This window comes from Aulonocara stuartgranti (genome assembly GCF_965226115.1).
Source record: "Aulonocara stuartgranti genome assembly, chromosome: 3".
Lineage (NCBI taxonomy): Eukaryota > Metazoa > Chordata > Actinopteri > Cichliformes > Cichlidae > Aulonocara > Aulonocara stuartgranti.
The window spans coordinates 43043336-43061073 of NC_138941.1; the positions used below are offsets into that span (position 1 = coordinate 43043336).

At 40.8% G+C, this 17738-nt stretch overlaps 1 protein-coding gene across 1 annotated transcript; it reads left to right on the top strand.

The window, feature by feature from the left end:
• Positions 1-10644: 10644 nt before the first annotated feature.
• On the top strand, positions 10645-17738 carry LOC309702787 (low affinity immunoglobulin gamma Fc region receptor II-b-like; the record flags this gene model as incomplete). Its single annotated transcript, XM_082527415.1, has 9 exons — positions 10645-10771; positions 11834-12100; positions 12584-12862; positions 14896-15015; positions 16297-16359; positions 16466-16525; positions 16855-16917; positions 17136-17198; positions 17310-17738. The coding sequence occupies 9 exons, from the start codon at positions 10645-10647 to the stop codon at positions 17315-17317; spliced, it is 1050 nt and encodes a 349-aa protein (XP_082383541.1). The 3' UTR covers positions 17318-17738.

Below are 17738 nucleotides of genomic sequence, written 5' to 3' on the forward strand. Positions count from 1 at the left end.
CTGGCCATGACTGGCAGGATAACTGAAAACTAGCATGTGTGGCCAAAGAGGGGTCACCAGGATCAACTCCTCGGTCTGGACCTGGTGAAGGAATAACTGGAGGAGGGGTATGGAGGGAAGGCACAGAGAAGAGCCTGTGGTGAGGAGTGCACCAAGTTGTCTGCAGGGAGAAGAACAGATGGCAATGTGTCGATTCTCTGGGGGATAAAAACTTCTGCCCCTCTGAAGCGACTCCAGATCTGGTGGACCACCTCTGGATGGAGTCTCCACTCCTCTTGGATCGGGCTCCCCCTCAACATATTGTAATGTCCACTGTCACGTTCAATGGTCCTGGCACATAAACTGCTTTCAGTGAGTAGAACGGGGTGATCCCACTGCCACAGTCTGGTAGCTATCGTGCAGAGGAGGGGAGACCCTCGGCCCCCTTAGCTGTTGATGTAGGCTACTGTGACCATGCTTTCTGTCTTGATGATAACATGGTACCCTAACAGTCACGACAGAAACTGCTTGAGTGCCAGGATGACAGCTTGCAGCTCCAGCATATTTATGTCAGAGACGCCCAATGACTGATATAACACCTATTGACCGTAGAGCCCTCAGCCTCAGGAGCTGACCCCACGAGTAAAGCCCAAATGAGTCTAGGCACACCCCGAAGGTCTGCTGTCAATTCAGGGTGAGGGACATGTCGGCTCTGATGGACTCCACAGTCATGCCCAGAAATTATGTGATGTGGGAAGGCTGCACATGACATGAGCAGAGCTACATGGCTGCAAAACTGTCCTTTAGTGCAGCAGAAGGATACGGCCCAATGCAGTGGGAGAAACTCTCACTCACTGGGTTAACAGCCAGTCAGCCACAGAGAGGACCCACTAGCCACGTGAATGCACTGACAGAGGTGTTCTGACTTTCATGCATGTTTCTCACCCAGCATGCTGGTGCTCTTGGCTTCTTGGTCTTATGGGGTGCAGATACTCTCTCAGCACAATTTACCACACTGCTGGGTGTTATATACACTAGTGTATTCAGCTTTGCTGTAATGTTTTGATTCTGGGTCTCATCATGATGCACTTTGCTGGTGTTTTTGATTATTGATTTTGATGTTATGAAGATTAAGGGCACAACTTCACAAATCTGAATACAAGCACACACACAAAGAAGAAAAAAAGGAGGGTGATGATGTTTCAGATTAATATTAATTGACAGATGCCTCAGCGTGTAGACAAGAGTACATATGACATGTGAGTCTAGTGGTTCCGGTCACCCTTTAATTCTTTTCTGACCCCCCTTTGTTTCTCTGAGCAGACTGTGATGACTGCATGTGTGTAAAAGACTGTTGTTGGTTTATTTTTATCTGCTGAAAATCAAACACCACAAAATTTCTGTCTGGGCCTCCAAGAAAAGAGGAAATGCAGCCTGTGGTTTCAGCCTGAAGTCTAACGTTTATTTTATTTAAAGTCAACACAGCACAGTGGAAATGTGCAGGTATGACAATGTGTGAAAACAGGTTAAAAGTAGCTTTATTGTGGTGATGACACATGCTGGACTAAAGAATAAATAAAGCATGTGGGCATCAAGAGAAACGGTGAAAAGCTTGTTTCTCACGCTCATGTCTTTAAGAGTCTCTGCATGGACGTGCTGTAAATGTTCATTTATCTCTGAAATAAATAAAATCATCCATCACTCTCTCTGTCCACAACATCATATACAGACATGTTTTTCTTCTTACTGCAACTTCCAAACAGGCCAGTTCCTCACAGTATAACACAAAACTCCAAAGTATAATCACTGCTTTGTAACCAGCAGAGGAGACAGTAAATCATCTAAACCTACTGATACTAATGTGTCTGTTTGGATGCTGTTACAGAAATGGTTCCTACACCTGTGATGATGACGTCAGTGTTTGACTCCAAACTGTCTGCTGGACTCTGCAGTATCACAGAGACTTCCTGTCTTCAAGCCTCATAACATATTGATATGTACTGAAACTTTTGCACTTATGTTAACATATAAACTGCAAATAACATAAAAACATGAAGTAACATTTTAATGTATTTTACCTTTCCCACAGAAAAGTGGAGGGAAGGAGAAACACACCTGCTGTTCAACAATCTAAAACACTTCGATATCAACATGTTTGTGAGTGTGTGTAGATGATACTGCAACAAACCTTAATCAAAGGTTATCTTTGTAAGAAAGTGTTTGACAGAATAAGGATAGATGCTGTGTTTGCAGGCTTTAACTATTATTAATATTATCACACCTTAAAGCATTCACTGCTGTGTTGTCCTTTTGGACTCTAATGTGGGCGGGGCCTATAGTAGCTTTCATAGTGTGACAGATGAGGTCCACCTAGACAGGTTATGGAAAGACAGACAACCATTCATGTTCACATTCACACCTGCAGGCAATCACCTGAATCACCAGTTAACATAATAATATATGACTTTGGAGAGAACCCAGACAGGTGGAGGGAGAAGATGCAAACTTCACACAAACAGTCCAGCTGGTGGATTCCAACAGGAAACTTTCTTGCTGTGAGGCAACAGTATGAACTACTGTATCTATGTGCCACCTTTCTATTTCTGGTTTAATGTCTGTGTAGGTTCTCAGTCATCCAGCTCATGGTGGTCTAAGAAGTTTGGAAGGAAAGTAACTAAACTTCTTTACATTTCTGGAAGATGTGTCACCTCTCATCTAAGAGGCTCTTTGACTTCTAAAAATAAAACAGTAAAGAGTCTCAGGTATTTTAACCTCAGTGAGGGTTTTACTTTAAGTGGATCAAAGACCCACAATTAATCACGACATCACATGAGCCAAGCTGTGAAAAAAGGTGTGGGTCATTATAGACCTATACGTTTTTGGAGTTAAAAAACACATTCATGAATCAAACCTAATCAGTGCTCTGTGTTTGGCTTATTTAGTGATTCAAAAATACAAAAGAGTGGCAGCACAAATAAAAGTTTACAGTTTGACTGTTGTTTTAGGTTCAGTGTTGCCATCTTGGATTGCTAACTCACAGTCTGTGTGTCTGCTCAGACTTTCCAAGTGGTAAATGTGAGTTTAGTTCCACAAAAAAACTTTTCGACTGGTAACTCAGAATTTCCAACTTCTGTCTTATTCAAAAATTATCACCAGAGATTTGGGGTAAGAACACTTTGAGACCTTTCCTCCCCCCATCATTTAACCTACTGAGGTCACCTGAGGAAAGTACCATGGAGGGGTTGTGGCACAAGGAAGGGATCTCAAAACTACATTGTAGGTGACTGACAGCTGATGCCATAAGGCACCACCTCTGGTCATTCACAGTGGACATAGATGTACTTTTTCACTCCTCTTTCAAACCGTCAGTATTTTCTGTTCAAAATGTGAACACTGTCACCTTCGTATGAGTGATATTTGATATGATATTGGAAGCAGATGAAACCAAATAAATATTTTGAGATCATTGTCTGTGCATAATCCTGGAGAGTGAGTGAGTGTGGTGGCCAGAAACTGAAAACAACACATTTTGGGAAGACAGCATTCATGTATCGCACAATAAATGTCTGTGGATGTTCAGAAACATTTGTGATAAGATGACTCGAGATAAAATATTTCAGCTTTATGATGACCACACAGGACACTGCACAAATCACATAAAAGAATAAAAATAAATAATAATAAAACATAATTATGAGCTGGTAAATATGTCACCTGACCTGAAACAACAGGAGGTAAGAAGAAAACACAAGAAGCAAGCCTGCATGTTTGCAGTGGACAGGAAATGTGAACACGTCACACAACTGCTGTGGTCAAAGCTACAGGAGCTGTTTGAGGTTTGTATAAAAGGAAAGGAAGCACAGAGAGGCCACAGTCAGAAGAAACACTCTGGTCTTATCTGTATTAAATGCAGCTTCTCTTTTTATTATTGATGTAAAGTCAAAGTGTTTGAGATCAGCTGAGGATCAGAGTGCAGCAGGGCTGGATGTGAGGATGGGGCACTCTTTGCTCTGCATGACGGGGTTATTGTGTAAGTACATTTGTGACATTGTTTGAATGGCACTGATTAATGAAAGTGTTTCTCATGTGTGAGAATTAGAGTGTATCACTGGTTTGAAGTGTTTATCTGAGAGTTTGAACAAAGCATATTTGTGATGTTTATGATAGTTACAGACAAATGTTGGCTGGTTCCTTGGTTCAGTTTAGTCTGGAGTATCGTGTTGGATACATCGCTGCTTGTTGCACTTGACTCATTGTTGTGTACAAGTTCATATATTAATAGTGTTTTATGCACAGAAATATTTTGATGAGCAGTAACTGTGTCATGTGAAAATTAATCTTTAAAAAACACTTTTGTTCATTTTGAGTTTGATTTTCTGTCAGTTTGATGCTGATGATGTTTAATCTTTACTTTAGTGCTCGGATCTCTCTTCTACGTTAATGCTGAAGGTGAGAAATGTTTCTTTTTCTTCACATTTATATAATATGTATAATATTAATCTGATATTTTATATTTCATGCACCATTTTAAATCACATCCTGTTTCTCTGTTTGTGCATCGTTTTATTTAAGATACTAAATGGGTTTACAGTGGGGCAAAAAAGTATTTAGTCAGCCACCGATTGTGCAAGTTCCCCCACCTAAAATGATGACAGAGGTCAGTAATTTGCTCCAGAGGTACACTTCAACTGTGAGAGACAGAATGTGAAAAAAAAAATCCATGAATTCACATGGTAGGATTTGTAAAGAATTTAGTCGTAAATCAGGGTGGAAAATAAGTATTTGGTCAATAACAAAAATACAACTCAATACTTTGTAACATAACCTTTGTTGGCAATAACAGAGGTCAAACGTTTACTATAGGTGTTTATCAGGTTTGCACACACAGTAGCTGGTATTTTGGGCCATTCCTCCATGCAGATCTTCTCGAGAGCAGTGATGTTTTGGGGCTGTCGCCGAGCAACACGGACTTTCAACTCCCGCCACAGATTTTCTATGGGGTTGAGGCCACTCCAGGACTTTCAAATGCTTCTTACGGAGCCACTCCTTTGTTGCCCGGGCGGTGTGTTTTGGATCATTGTCATGTTGGAAGACCCAGCCTCGTTTCATCTTCAAAGTTCTCACTGATGGAAGGAGGTTTTGGCTCAAAATCTCACGATACATGGCCCCATTCATTCTGTCCTTAACACGGATCAGTCGTCCTGTCCCCTTGGCAGAAAAACAGCCCCATAGCATGATGTTTCCACCCCCATGCTTCACAGTAGGTATGGTGTTCTTGGGATGCAACTCAGTATTCTTCTTCCTCCAAACACGACGAGTTGAGTTTATACCAAAAAGTTCTACTTTGGTTTCATCTGACCACATGACATTCTCCCAATCCTCTGCTGTATCATCCATGTGCTCTCTGGCAAACTTCAGACGGGCCTGGACATGCACTGGCTTCAGCAGCGGAACACGTCTGGCACTGCGGGATTTGATTCCCTGCCGTTGTAGTGTGTTACTGATGGTGACCTTTGTTACTGTGGTCCCAGCTCTCTGCAGGTCATTCACCAGGTCCCCCCGTGTGGTTCTGGGATCTTTGCTCACCGTTCTCATGATCATTTTGACCCCACGGGATGAGATCTTGCGTGGAGCTCCAGATCGAGGGAGATTATCAGTGGTCTTGTATGTCTTCCATTTTCTGATGATTGCTCCCACAGTTGATTTTTTCACACCAAGCTGCTTGCCTATTGTAGATTCACTCTTCCCAGTCTGGTGCAGGTCTACAATACTTTTCCTGGTGTCCTTCGAAAGCTCTTTGGTCTTGGCCATGGCGGAGTTTGGAGTCTGACTGTTTGAGGCTGTGGACAGGTGTCTTTTATACAGATGATGAGTTCAAACAGGTGCCATTCATACAGGTAACGAGTGGGGGACAGAAAAGCGTCTTACGGAAGACGTTACAGGTCTGTGAGAGCCAGAGATTTTCCATGTTTGAGGTGACCAAATACTTATTTTCCACCCTAATTTACGAATAAATTCTTTACAAATCCTACCATGTGAATTCATGGATTTTTTTTTCACATTCTGTCTCTCACAGTTGAAGTGTACCTCTGGTGCAAATTACTGACCTCTGTCATCATTTTAAGTGGGGGAACTTGCACAGTCGGTGGCTGACTAAATACTTTTTTGACCCACTGTATAAACAGTGAGTGAGTTAAATCCTGCAGGTCTGTGCAGTCACTCTGTGGTTTTACTCAGAATATTAATTAACTGCTTTAATTTGTTTCATAAAAACACATCTTATTATTTTCAAGTCCAAATGTCACCAGGATGCAGTAAATCTTTTGACTCTTAACAGCAGCAATAAAAATCAGTTCAGCTTCAAAATGACTTTATGCTTCCATCAATCTCTAACTTGATGTGTTTATGTGAACAGTTCCCAATAAGCCCACCGTGATCCTCGAACCATCCTGGCCTCAGATACACAGCAGTGAGACAGTCACTGTCAGATGTGAAGGAAGTCAGTCGCTGTTTGTATGGAGAGAAGACAAGTTAATCAGACCTCGAACATCTGAATACAGAATCAGCAGAGCTACTGAGTCTGACAGTGGAGGATACAGCTGCTGCACCGTGAGTCTTTCGGTCTGCAGTGACATCATCACACTGACTGTATCATGTAAGTTGGACACATTTCATTTTGTCATATTGTTCTTTGTTTTAGTTTAGTAACAAAATCAGAGAAAATCGTAACAAACATTAAACACAGATGTGATGATCTCAGTTTCTTCAGTACCTGCACATGTGTAGTTTCCACCACTGCAGCTCAGAATTATATACAATTATTTTGTTTTTATAATTTATTTGAAGTTGTGGATCAAACATGATCAATAAATACAGAATGAGCAGAGCTGCTGTCTGACGATGGAAAATACAGATGCTGAAAAAAGAAACGGCTGATCATCAACAGAGAAGAGTTCTGTTATCACATCACAGCCCTGGTTGGGGTCGGGGATAGCATACAGTATGAAAAACATCTGTGTGAATTACGGTGACTGATAAATGCTGCTGACTGTGCACTGGTTATACACTTTATACATACACTCAACAAAAATATAAACGCAACACTTTTATTTTTGCTCCCATTCCCCATGGGATGGACGTAGAGACCTAAAATTCATTCCAGATACACAATATAACCATCCCTCCCAAACAGTGGTCACAAATCAGTCCAAATGTGTGGTAGTGGGCACATCTGCTATATTGAGATAATCCATCCCACCTCACAGGTGTGCCACATCAGGATGCTGATCTGACATCATGAGTAGTGCACAGGTGTACCTCAGACTGCCCACAACAAAAGGCCACCCTGGAATGTGCAGTTTTGTCTCACAGCAAAATGCCACAGATGCCACAAGCAATGAGGGAGCGTGCAACTGGCATGCTGACAGCAGGAATGTCAACCAGATCTGTCGCCCGTGCATTGAATGTTCATTTCTCAACCATAAGCCGTCTCCACAGGCGTTTCAGAGAATATGGCAGCACATCCAACCGGCCTCACAACCGCAGACCTCGTGTAACCACACCGGCCCAGGACCTCCACATCCAGCAGGTTCACCTCCAAGATCGTCTGAGACCAGCCACCCAGACAGCTGCTGGAACAACTGGTTTGCACAACCAAACAATTTCTGCACAAACTGTCAGAAACCGTCTCAGGGACGCTCAACTGCATGCCCGTCGTCCTCATCGGGGTCTTGACCTGACTCCAGCTCGTCGCCGTAACAGACTTGTGTGGGCAAATGCTCACATTCGATGGCGTCTGGCACGTTGGAGAGGTGTGCGCTTCACGGATGAATCATGGTTCACATTGTTCAGGGCAGATGGCAGCTGAGAATGTCCCAGTTCTTGCATGGCCAGCATACTCACCGGACATGTCACCCATTGAGCATGTTCGGGATGTGCTTGACCGGCGTATACGACAGCGTGTACCAGTTCCCACGAATATCCAACAACCTCGCACAGCCATTGAAGTGGAGTAGACCAACATTCCACAGGCCACAATTGACAATCTGATAGACTCCATGCGATGATGTGTTGCACTGCATGAGGCAAATGGTGGTCACACCAGATACTGACCGGTTCTGGGTCCCCAGACCCCCAATAGCGCAAAAAACTGCACATTCCAGGGTGGCCTTTTGTTGTGGGCAGTCTGAGGTACACCTGTGCACTACTCATGATGTCAGATCAGCATCCTGATGTGGCACACCTGTGAGGTGGGATGGATTATCTCAATATAGCAGATGTGCCCACTACCACACATTTGGACTGATTTGTGACCACTGTTTGGGAGGGATGGTTATATTGTGTATCTGGAATGAATTTTAGGTCTCTACGTCCATCCCATGGGGAATGGGAGCAGTAACAAAGGTGTTGCGTTTATATTTTTGTTCAGTGTATATATTTATGTGATCATGATCCTTAAAACAAACATTTAAATAAAAAACAGATTAACAAAAAATCTGAAAATAAGAGCGACCACAATCAACTGGCCTCAGATCAGCTAACAGTGTATAGTTCACCTGTCTCTGCATTTAGGAGTACAGTTTGGTGGCTGAGCATAAAAACAGTCTCACCTGATTCTTGATTCACTCTGATAAAGTTTTCATCATGTTATATACATCCAGTGTTAGCTCCTGGCTCTCTGGCTGGCTAACAGTTAGCTGAGATACCTGTGCTGTCCTCATGTGTGCTGCTGCCAGTTGTTGATTCTCATCAAATTTGCTTTGAAGACACTTTTTTTCTTGTGCTGTTGGTGCCTGTTTGCATCAAGTGTGATGATCACACTGAGATCAGGGACCGACCTACCTGAGAAACCTGAGATCTATTATTGAACTCCATCAATCTTCTTAACCCATCATCCAGGGTCGTGACCTATTAAGCACTGACTGAATTAAAAAAATACATAAATTGTAAATTAATAAAAATAAATTGGATTTTTTTAAAATTACTATTGAGTTTTTATGTTGAAATCTTTATTTGTTATATAACAAAGTTTTTCCTGAAGCAACTGACAGTCTGATGTTTGTCTTTCCTGTAACTACAACAGCAAGTAAACCCAGAGTCACACTGACAGCACACAGTTCAGTCATACCAGCAGGGGGCAGTGTGACACTGAGCTGCTCTGTGGAGGGCTCTGTTGGCTGGAAGTTTGACTGGTTCAGACGTGATTCACAGTTTTCTGGAGCTCAGAAAATAGGAGCTGGAACATCAGAGCACACGATCAGTATTTCAGAAGGAGGCATCTATTACTGCAGAGGAGGGAGAGGAGATCCAGTTTTCTCCACAGAGGACAGTGCTGCAGTTACAATTCAGGAACAAGGTGAGGGTGAAATTTTGTTGTGAGATAAAACACAAAACCATGATGATATTAAAGAAGCACTTAATAACTTTAGTTTTTAAAATTTAGTTTTTGTTGTCTGTTTATTTGTTTGTTGAACAGTTTTGGCTGCTGTGAATCTGCAGCACAGCTGGTCTCAGATATTCACTGGTGAGACAATCACTCTCAGATGTGAGATTCAGGGAGGTGAAGGAAAGGTGTGGAAATATGAATGGACAGCACCCAACACAAACAGCCCTCCAACATCCAGTGAATACAGGATCAGCAGAGTTTCAGTGTCCCACAGTGGAGACTACAGATGTCGGGGTAGCAGTGACTATCTCTTAACAGGATGGAGTGATGCCTTCAGACTGACAGTTTCATGTGAGTTGGACCATGATTCATGCTGACATTTCATGTTTTCATGTTTACATCTGTCTTAACAGGAAAACTCCAACAATGATCCAGCTGTCTGCAGGCAGCTCAGGACAACAGTTTTTCTCACTGTGCAAACAGAAAGGAGAGACACCATGGAGGCTCTTAAAATATCAGCAGTTTAAAGAGGAATGTACAGAGATGACAGTTTGATAAGAGAATGATAAATCTGTGAAATTTTTAGTTTGTTAAACAGTCTAATGTGTCACATGCAGGTAGGGATGGGAATTGATAAGAATTTATTGATTCTCATTGGCTCCACTTTGAGAGTCGCCACCATCTCTAAGCAGAATATCAAAGACATTCATGCAGATTAGAGGCTGTGAGGTCAAATGTTTGTGCATGTTGGAGGTATTTCCCCTCTTTGTTGTGATCAGTGTTGGGATCATTACTGGAAAAAAGTAAGGCAAAAAAGTTCTTACACAAAATCAGCACAAAGAGACCTTAAATCAGTTGTCATGGTGATTCTACAGTAGAAACATGAACAGGTAGAAATGGAGCTGCAACCTGACTGCTCATCAGTTTGTTAGGATGAAGTTCATCACTCTTGGTTATTGGCTAGCTTAGCATTAGCATGCTATCCTTGCAGGTGCTTTAAAGAGCTCCAACAAAAACTACTTTGTTTCTGTTTGTAGATAAATTAATCAGTGAATGTTTAAAGTTTGATCAGTGCTGTAACAAGTTTATTCTTGAGGGTGTTTTAATGTTTTACTTATGTTGTTTCTTCAACAGCAAGTAAACCCAGAGCCACACTGACAGCACAAAGTTCAGTCATACCAGCAGGGGGCAGTGTGACACTGAGCTGCTCTGTGGAGGGCTCTGCTGGCTGGAAGTTTGACTGGTTCAGACGTGATTCAGTCTCTTCTAAAGCTCAGCTCATGAGAGGAAATGAAGCAAACAGAGTTATTAGTGTCTCACAAGGAGGTCTGTACCACTGCAGAGGAGGGAGAGGAGATCCAGTTTACTACACAGAGGCCAGCAGTGACGTCACAGTTAGAGAAACTCGTGAGTTTAATTATTTTATTTCTACAACACTAAGAGGTCATTATGTAATGTGTGCTAACAACTTTATCTAATAGCTGTGAGTTTATTAACCCTCAGATAAGTTTTCTGCTCATTAAGATTACTTGGAGAGGTGGGAAAATAGAAACATTTATTCAACTTTGTTTTTGATTTAAGTCCAAAATTGTGAGATTAAGGACTCACCCTCACAGAGAATGTGCTCTCCAAAAAACATCAACAAAACGATTCAGACCTTTAAAAAATGTGTTTTAGCTACACAAGTTCAAATTCCAAAGAAAAATGAGATCTTGCAGTGAAAAGTTTCAGATTTTGTTTTAATAACAAACAACAAAACAAATGTTTCTGTGTTACAGTGTTGATGTAAACACCAGCCGTACCTGCAGGTGTAAACATGAGACTGTGCTGTAACAATGTAAACACTGTATATGAGAGTTGTGTTGGATCTGATTGTTCAGTGTTCAGCATGGTGATGGCTGAGGGATCAAAGCTGTTCCTTAGTTTGTTAGTTCTTGTCTTTATGGCTCTGAAATGTCTGCCTGAAGGTAGACGTTCACACAGTGCATGACCTGGGTGAGATGGATCCTGAAGGATTTTCTTCGTGTTCCTGAGACTGTGGGAGCTGTGCAGGTCTTCAAGTGAGGGCAAAGGATGGCCGACTATCCTCTGGGTGACCTGTATAACCCTGTGGAGCTATTTCCTCTGTGCTACTGTGCAGCTGTGCTATACAGTTCTTCATGTAGCACAGTATGCTATCAAAAACCGGCTACAGGTCAGGGTGTTTGAAAATATCTCAGTACATCCTGATGAAGCAGTCCTGCCTGTGGCCTGGTTTTGACTGTCTTTGTGCTGATTGTAGCTATTTTACTAAGTGGGATGTGGCCGTGATCAAAACAGTTATCAGTGGTCAGACTGGCCCGAGGTGTGGTTTAACCCTGTAGCCTGTTTGAGGTTGATTTTTTTTTTCACTCACGTTACTCTCATGTTTTAAACAGCTGAATTTTTATGTTTCTATTTGTCTCTAACTGGATATTTGTCTGTGAACAGTTCCCAGTAAGCCCACTGTGACCCTGCAGCCATCCTGGACTCAGATATACAGCGGTGAGACAGTCACTGTCAGATGTGAGATTCAGGGAGGTGAAGGAGCTCAGTGGACGTATGAATGGAGAGCAGCCAAGTTAAACACACCTCCAACATCCAATGAATACAGAATCATCAGAGCTACTGAGTCTGACAGTGGAGGATACAGCTGCCGGGGCAGAAGGGACTATTTCTTCTCAGAGTGGAGTGATATCATCACACTGACTGTGTCATGTAAGATCTTTCATCCAGAGTATCTAAATAAGGAAAAAGCACTTCTTCTTTCTTACAGCTTTATAACTGTCTTTCATGTTGGTCAGTAAAATGTTTAGTTTTTATTCCAACAACAAAAACCTGAACAGCAGCTTTTTATTCACAGTGAAGAGAACAAAACATATGAGAGTAACATCTCTGCTGTGCAGCTCTAATACATGAAAGATGAAATGCAGAACAAATGCTGAATCTGTCTCAGCTGCTCCACCACATCCACTAAGAAACATTAAATCCACTGATTGTTCCTCGTGTGTGTTTTTAACTTAGAAGTGCAGCAAATTAAATATGAAAGATTAGTGTTGTGTTTGTGTGACAGTTGTACAGTTTGTTGCAGCTTCACCATTAAAGTTATGTGATATTTATTATTTCCATATTTCCACCAAGTTATTTCAACTGGTTTGATTCAGTCATTGACTTTTGTTCTTTTTCTAAACTGAACTGCAGATAAACCAAAGGCCAAACTGAGAGCTGATAACACAGCTGTTCCAGTAGGGGGCAGTGTGACCCTGACCTGCTCTGTGAACCCATCATCATCATCTGGATGGAAATACTACTGGTACAGAGATGAGAAATCCTCTGAAGCCCTGACCACACAAGATGCAGTTTTCCACTCAAATGGACAAATCAGTGTCTCACAGGAAGGACTCTACAGGTGCAGAGGAGGAAGAGGAAACCCAGTTTACTACACAGAGGACAGCCAGTCAGTCAGGATTAGGAAAACTGGTCAGTTTAACATGAAGTCAGATAAATTTCTGATTAAGGAGGAAGATGAAGAACAAAAGGCATTAACATTTTTGACATTCATGTGTTTTTATTGTACTTTCTTGAACATTAACAGTCTCAAACAGGCCTTTTGTGACTCTGTATCCAAACTGGTCTGAGATATACAGAGGAGAGACGATCACTGTCAGATGTGAGATCCATGGAGGAGACACTGAGTGGGATTATGAGTGGGAAACAAACAGCAGGATAAAAGCTCCAAATCAAAATGAATACAGGATTAGATCTGCTTCATCATCCAACAGTGGAAACTATCGCTGTAAGGGCAGAATGAAAAGTTCACAGCATGAAACAACAGAGTGGAGTGATTCAGTCACACTGACAGTTTCTGACAGTAAGTAGAGTCATAGTTCATTTAACCTGGAAATAGAAACAGTTTGTAAAAATGTGTTTTTATTAGTACATGTTGAGATATTTGACATGTTTAGATAGTCTCACTCTTAAAGTTCATCGTAAATATTTGTGAGTCAACATTTTAGTGACATTGAATTCAGAGTTAAGAGACGAAAGATTGAGAGAAAATCTTTGTTGAACAGATGAACCCCGTCCTGTCCTCACTGTGTCTCCATCATGGCTGAGTCCTGGAGCCTCAGTAACTCTGAACTGTGAGGTTGAACATCCGTCTGCAGGATGGAGCTTCTACTGGTATAAAGCTGTTCCTGATCTATCAGAGAAATCCTCCAGTTATGAGCTGCTACCTGATGGCAGTGGGACTGCACAGGACTCCTACATCATTCATGGACAGACACACACAGCAGGATATGTGTGCAGAGCTGGAAGAGGAGACCCAGAGTATCACACTGATCACAGTCAACCAAAGTTTGTCTGGTCTGCAGGTCAGTTTGATTCTGTTTATCTTTTTTCAAGTAATGCAACAGCAAAAAAATGTAAATTGATGGGGGTTTTTTTTGGGGGGGGGGGGGGGGGTAGCATTGAAGGTGAAAATTATACGAACACTGCGTCTTTTAGCACTGACCTTTAAACATTAAAGTAAAAGAATATTTCCACTGTGATATGTTGATCCTAACATCTGTGAGCTTTGTCTCTTCACTGCATGTTGTTTCCAGATGTTCATTCAGCAGCGTCTCTCACAGTGAGTCCTGACAGAGTGCAACACTTCACCTCTGACTCTGTCTCACTGACCTGTGAGGGAAACTTCACTGAGTGGAGAGTGAGGAAGTTCTCTGAGGACGGCCGACTCTCTGTCTGTAGGAGAATGACTGGATCCACATGTGACATCAACACATCAAAGTCAGATACTGCAGTGTACTGGTGTGAGTCTGGATCAGGAGAGTTCAGCAGTGCAGTCAACATCACTGTACAGAGTATGTTATTATACATTTACTACTTGGATTTGAATGATTTAGACGTGACATGAACATTTGTCCCAGCTTTGCTGTATGTGAAGTCATTTTATCTGGAGAAATAGCAGTTTTTAAATACACAAGATCAGATCTTCATGATGAACATTTGTACAATCTGTTCTTTTTATTGTTTGTCAGCTCTTTCTAAAAGTGTGCACCAGCTGATGTGACTGAAACAATTGTGTGTGATTGTGTCACAGATGATGGTAATGGTCCTATCCTGGTGAGTCCTGTTCATCCTGTGACTGAGGGAGCTTCTGTTAGTCTGAGCTGCAGTTTGAGAACACAAAAAATACTTTCCAATGTGTTTTTCTATCACAATGACAAACTTATTCAAAATGATCCCCGAGGGGAGCTGAAGATCTCTGCAGTGTCAAAGTCTGATGAAGGTTTCTACAAGTGTCAGTACTCAGGAAGAGAGTCAGCACAGAGCTGGATGTCAGTTAAAGGTGAGCAGGATCAAAACATCTGATGGAGTTTTATAAACCAATGACTGAGAAGGAACATTAGATTGTCTGATTTAAGTCTCAAAGTCACTTGGCTCTATTTTATAAATGCATTTGTTTATAAGATTATAATTTATTAATAATTAATTTCTGTTATCTGTTACAGTAACTGTGTCAGCAGCTGACAGCTCTTCATCTCCTGTGTGGTTGATGGTTGGACTGGTTTGTGGAGTCTCTCTCATTATTATTCTCCTGCTCTTGTTGTATCGCTGCAGACAGTCCAAGTGTAAGAGCCTCTTTTCTATTTTTATTATTATTCATATTACATTAGGAATCTTTCAGGGTTACTAAACTAAATGATGACTTTATTGTAGAAATTAAACTCAGTACAAATCCAAATTTAAATAAAAGTTGGAAACCACATTTCTACAATTCTTAGGAAAACAAACTATGAGGAAAGATGTGACAAAGAAAAGGAAAACTGAGGCAGTTTATAAAACACATGATAATGAGATGATGAGTAACAGGTGTGAACTAACTAACTAAAGCCTGTTTTCCATTAATAATTACTCAGATCGACTGGTTTTCCATCACGCTCAAGTACCACCTAATGTGTGTGGTCATCGTCATAGTGACGTGGTCGAGCACCCCATGACTTAATTAGTATTTGTCACAAATGATTCAACAAAGGTGAACATCACGGCGATGATATACCTGTTGCTCGGTCATCTTTCTATAGACTCGGGGGCCACGGTGTTGCTTGTGTAGCCATTTCTGGGTTGCCGGGTTTCAAAAATGGCTTCTTTGTTTTTTATCAACAAGACGCTCTCGTAACTCATCAAGTGATGCCACTGACCAGTCAATCGGCATGTACGCTATTGACGTCACATTTTGGGATCACCTCGGATCACTTGGAACTCCGGCTGAGTAAATACTAAAATGGTACTACTGGATCTGATGGAAAACCCTGAAAACTGTGTTTTAGTTACTAATGGAAAACATGTTAACAGAATGACACAAGATACAGGGGAAAATAAAACAGGAAATGACTGACACTGAGACCTCGAGTAAGTGGTCAGCACTTAAACCGATCTTTATTATCATTATTAATATTGACTCTTCATTCATCTCCATTGACAGGAACCTTTCTTAGGTTCAGTTTCATCCAAATAACCAACTGACTACATGCACAAAAGATCAGAAACAAACAGGATTTTACAACCTGATTGTATCTTTAACTCGACTGAAAGAATCCACAAATGTTGTTGTTTCATATCAGAACAACACAAACAGTAACACCATGGTGGGATCATGCTCTGAAAATATCTGATAGTCCTGTTGTTGATTTAAACACAACTAATGAAACTCTGTAAAAGGTTTTTCTGTTTTTTCATTTATCTTTGAAAAATCTGTCATGTTGTTTTTCATATGTGAGCCACTGAAACACTGGTGCAGGACATCATGTGAAAAGTACAGAGCAGCTAGAGATGAAACAGTCTTTTAATTTAAGGTAACTGGCACCATGTCATTGGTTTACAATTGTGTAACTAAAATATGAACATTTTAGGTGCAGATAAACCCCCAGATGTCATTTACTCTAATATTGAACTGGAAAACTTTGGAAATAAGTGTGAGTACACAAAACATATACAATGTAGAAGAAAAGCCTGGAAAGTTTTTGAAATGTTTAAAAATGTATTAATTAAATTTCTTTGTGGATTCGATCATCTTAACAGGGAAGCATCATAAACCAGAGCAGAGTGCTGTTTACACTAATGTGAAGACGGGAGATGCAGGTACAGTCACCTCAGTCTCATTCAGTGTTTGTACTTGAATGTGTCATCACATCATTATATTGCAGGTAATTATAGGTCAACATGGAGTTTAGTTATTCACTTACTAATCAGTGTTTCAGCTTTACTGAATCACAGCATCCACAGATTCTGACCCAGACCTCAATCACAAAACACACACCTGCAAAGCTGAAGTGTCACAGGCAACAAATGATTTTTACTTAGATTTCTTTCCCTGTAGTTGTAAAAAGTTTAAATTCCATATGTATCCAACATGTTTGTATCATATCTGTGCTGAACAAATGTGTCCTGAGCTCTGACGTCTCTTTTAGAGGACAGTCTGATGTATGCTGAGGTCAAACAGCCCAAAAAAGAAAAAGCCAAGAAAAACAAAGGTGAGCAAAGTCTGCCATCATCTCCACTGAATATTGTTCAACATGTTTATCTGCTCTTAAAATGTAAATCTGCTTATATTAATATTTATATTTAGGTTTTCATGCGTACTAATTACTTGGTTAATAAAATCTAGTTCTATCTTTGCATTATTGCAGACATCCAGTTTCCTCCTGGTTAATGATATTATTGTTTTCAATGATCTTCTCTTCATTCACAGGAACATCAAGTCCTGCAGCTGATGCAGCAGTTTATTCTGAAGTCACATCAGGAAGCTCTCTCAGTAATTCTGCTGCCATGCAGGCTGATTTATTCTTCACATTATTAAATGTCTTCAGCTCATAATATCTTTACATGTTGGAAATCACTTTGTCTCTTTGTGCTTGTCTTACAGGTCAGTGAGGAGAGCTGTAGCAGCAAAGCCAAGAAGAAGCTTTTTATGAAGCCACTCTTGCTCCTCTGCTGCCCAAATATCAGACATGCTCAGCTTTATGTGCAGTTACAATATTACATCATAATATCATATAATTCAGTATAAACCAAATGGAGGTGTATTCATATTCAATATTCATGCTCTTTATCTTCGGTTACTTTTATAAAAAAAATTGTAATAAACCTTGACTGTATCTAACATGTTCCAACAGCAGTGAGAAATATGTGATGTTTAGTATCTGACAGCACAATTTACAGTCAGTGTTTGCAGTGTAAATACTGATATGGGCACCAACAAATACTTTAACTGTGTTTGTTTACATTATATAAATAAGAATTATATCATAGGCAGTGAATACATTTGAATGTATTTCATGTATATTTTTGTGTT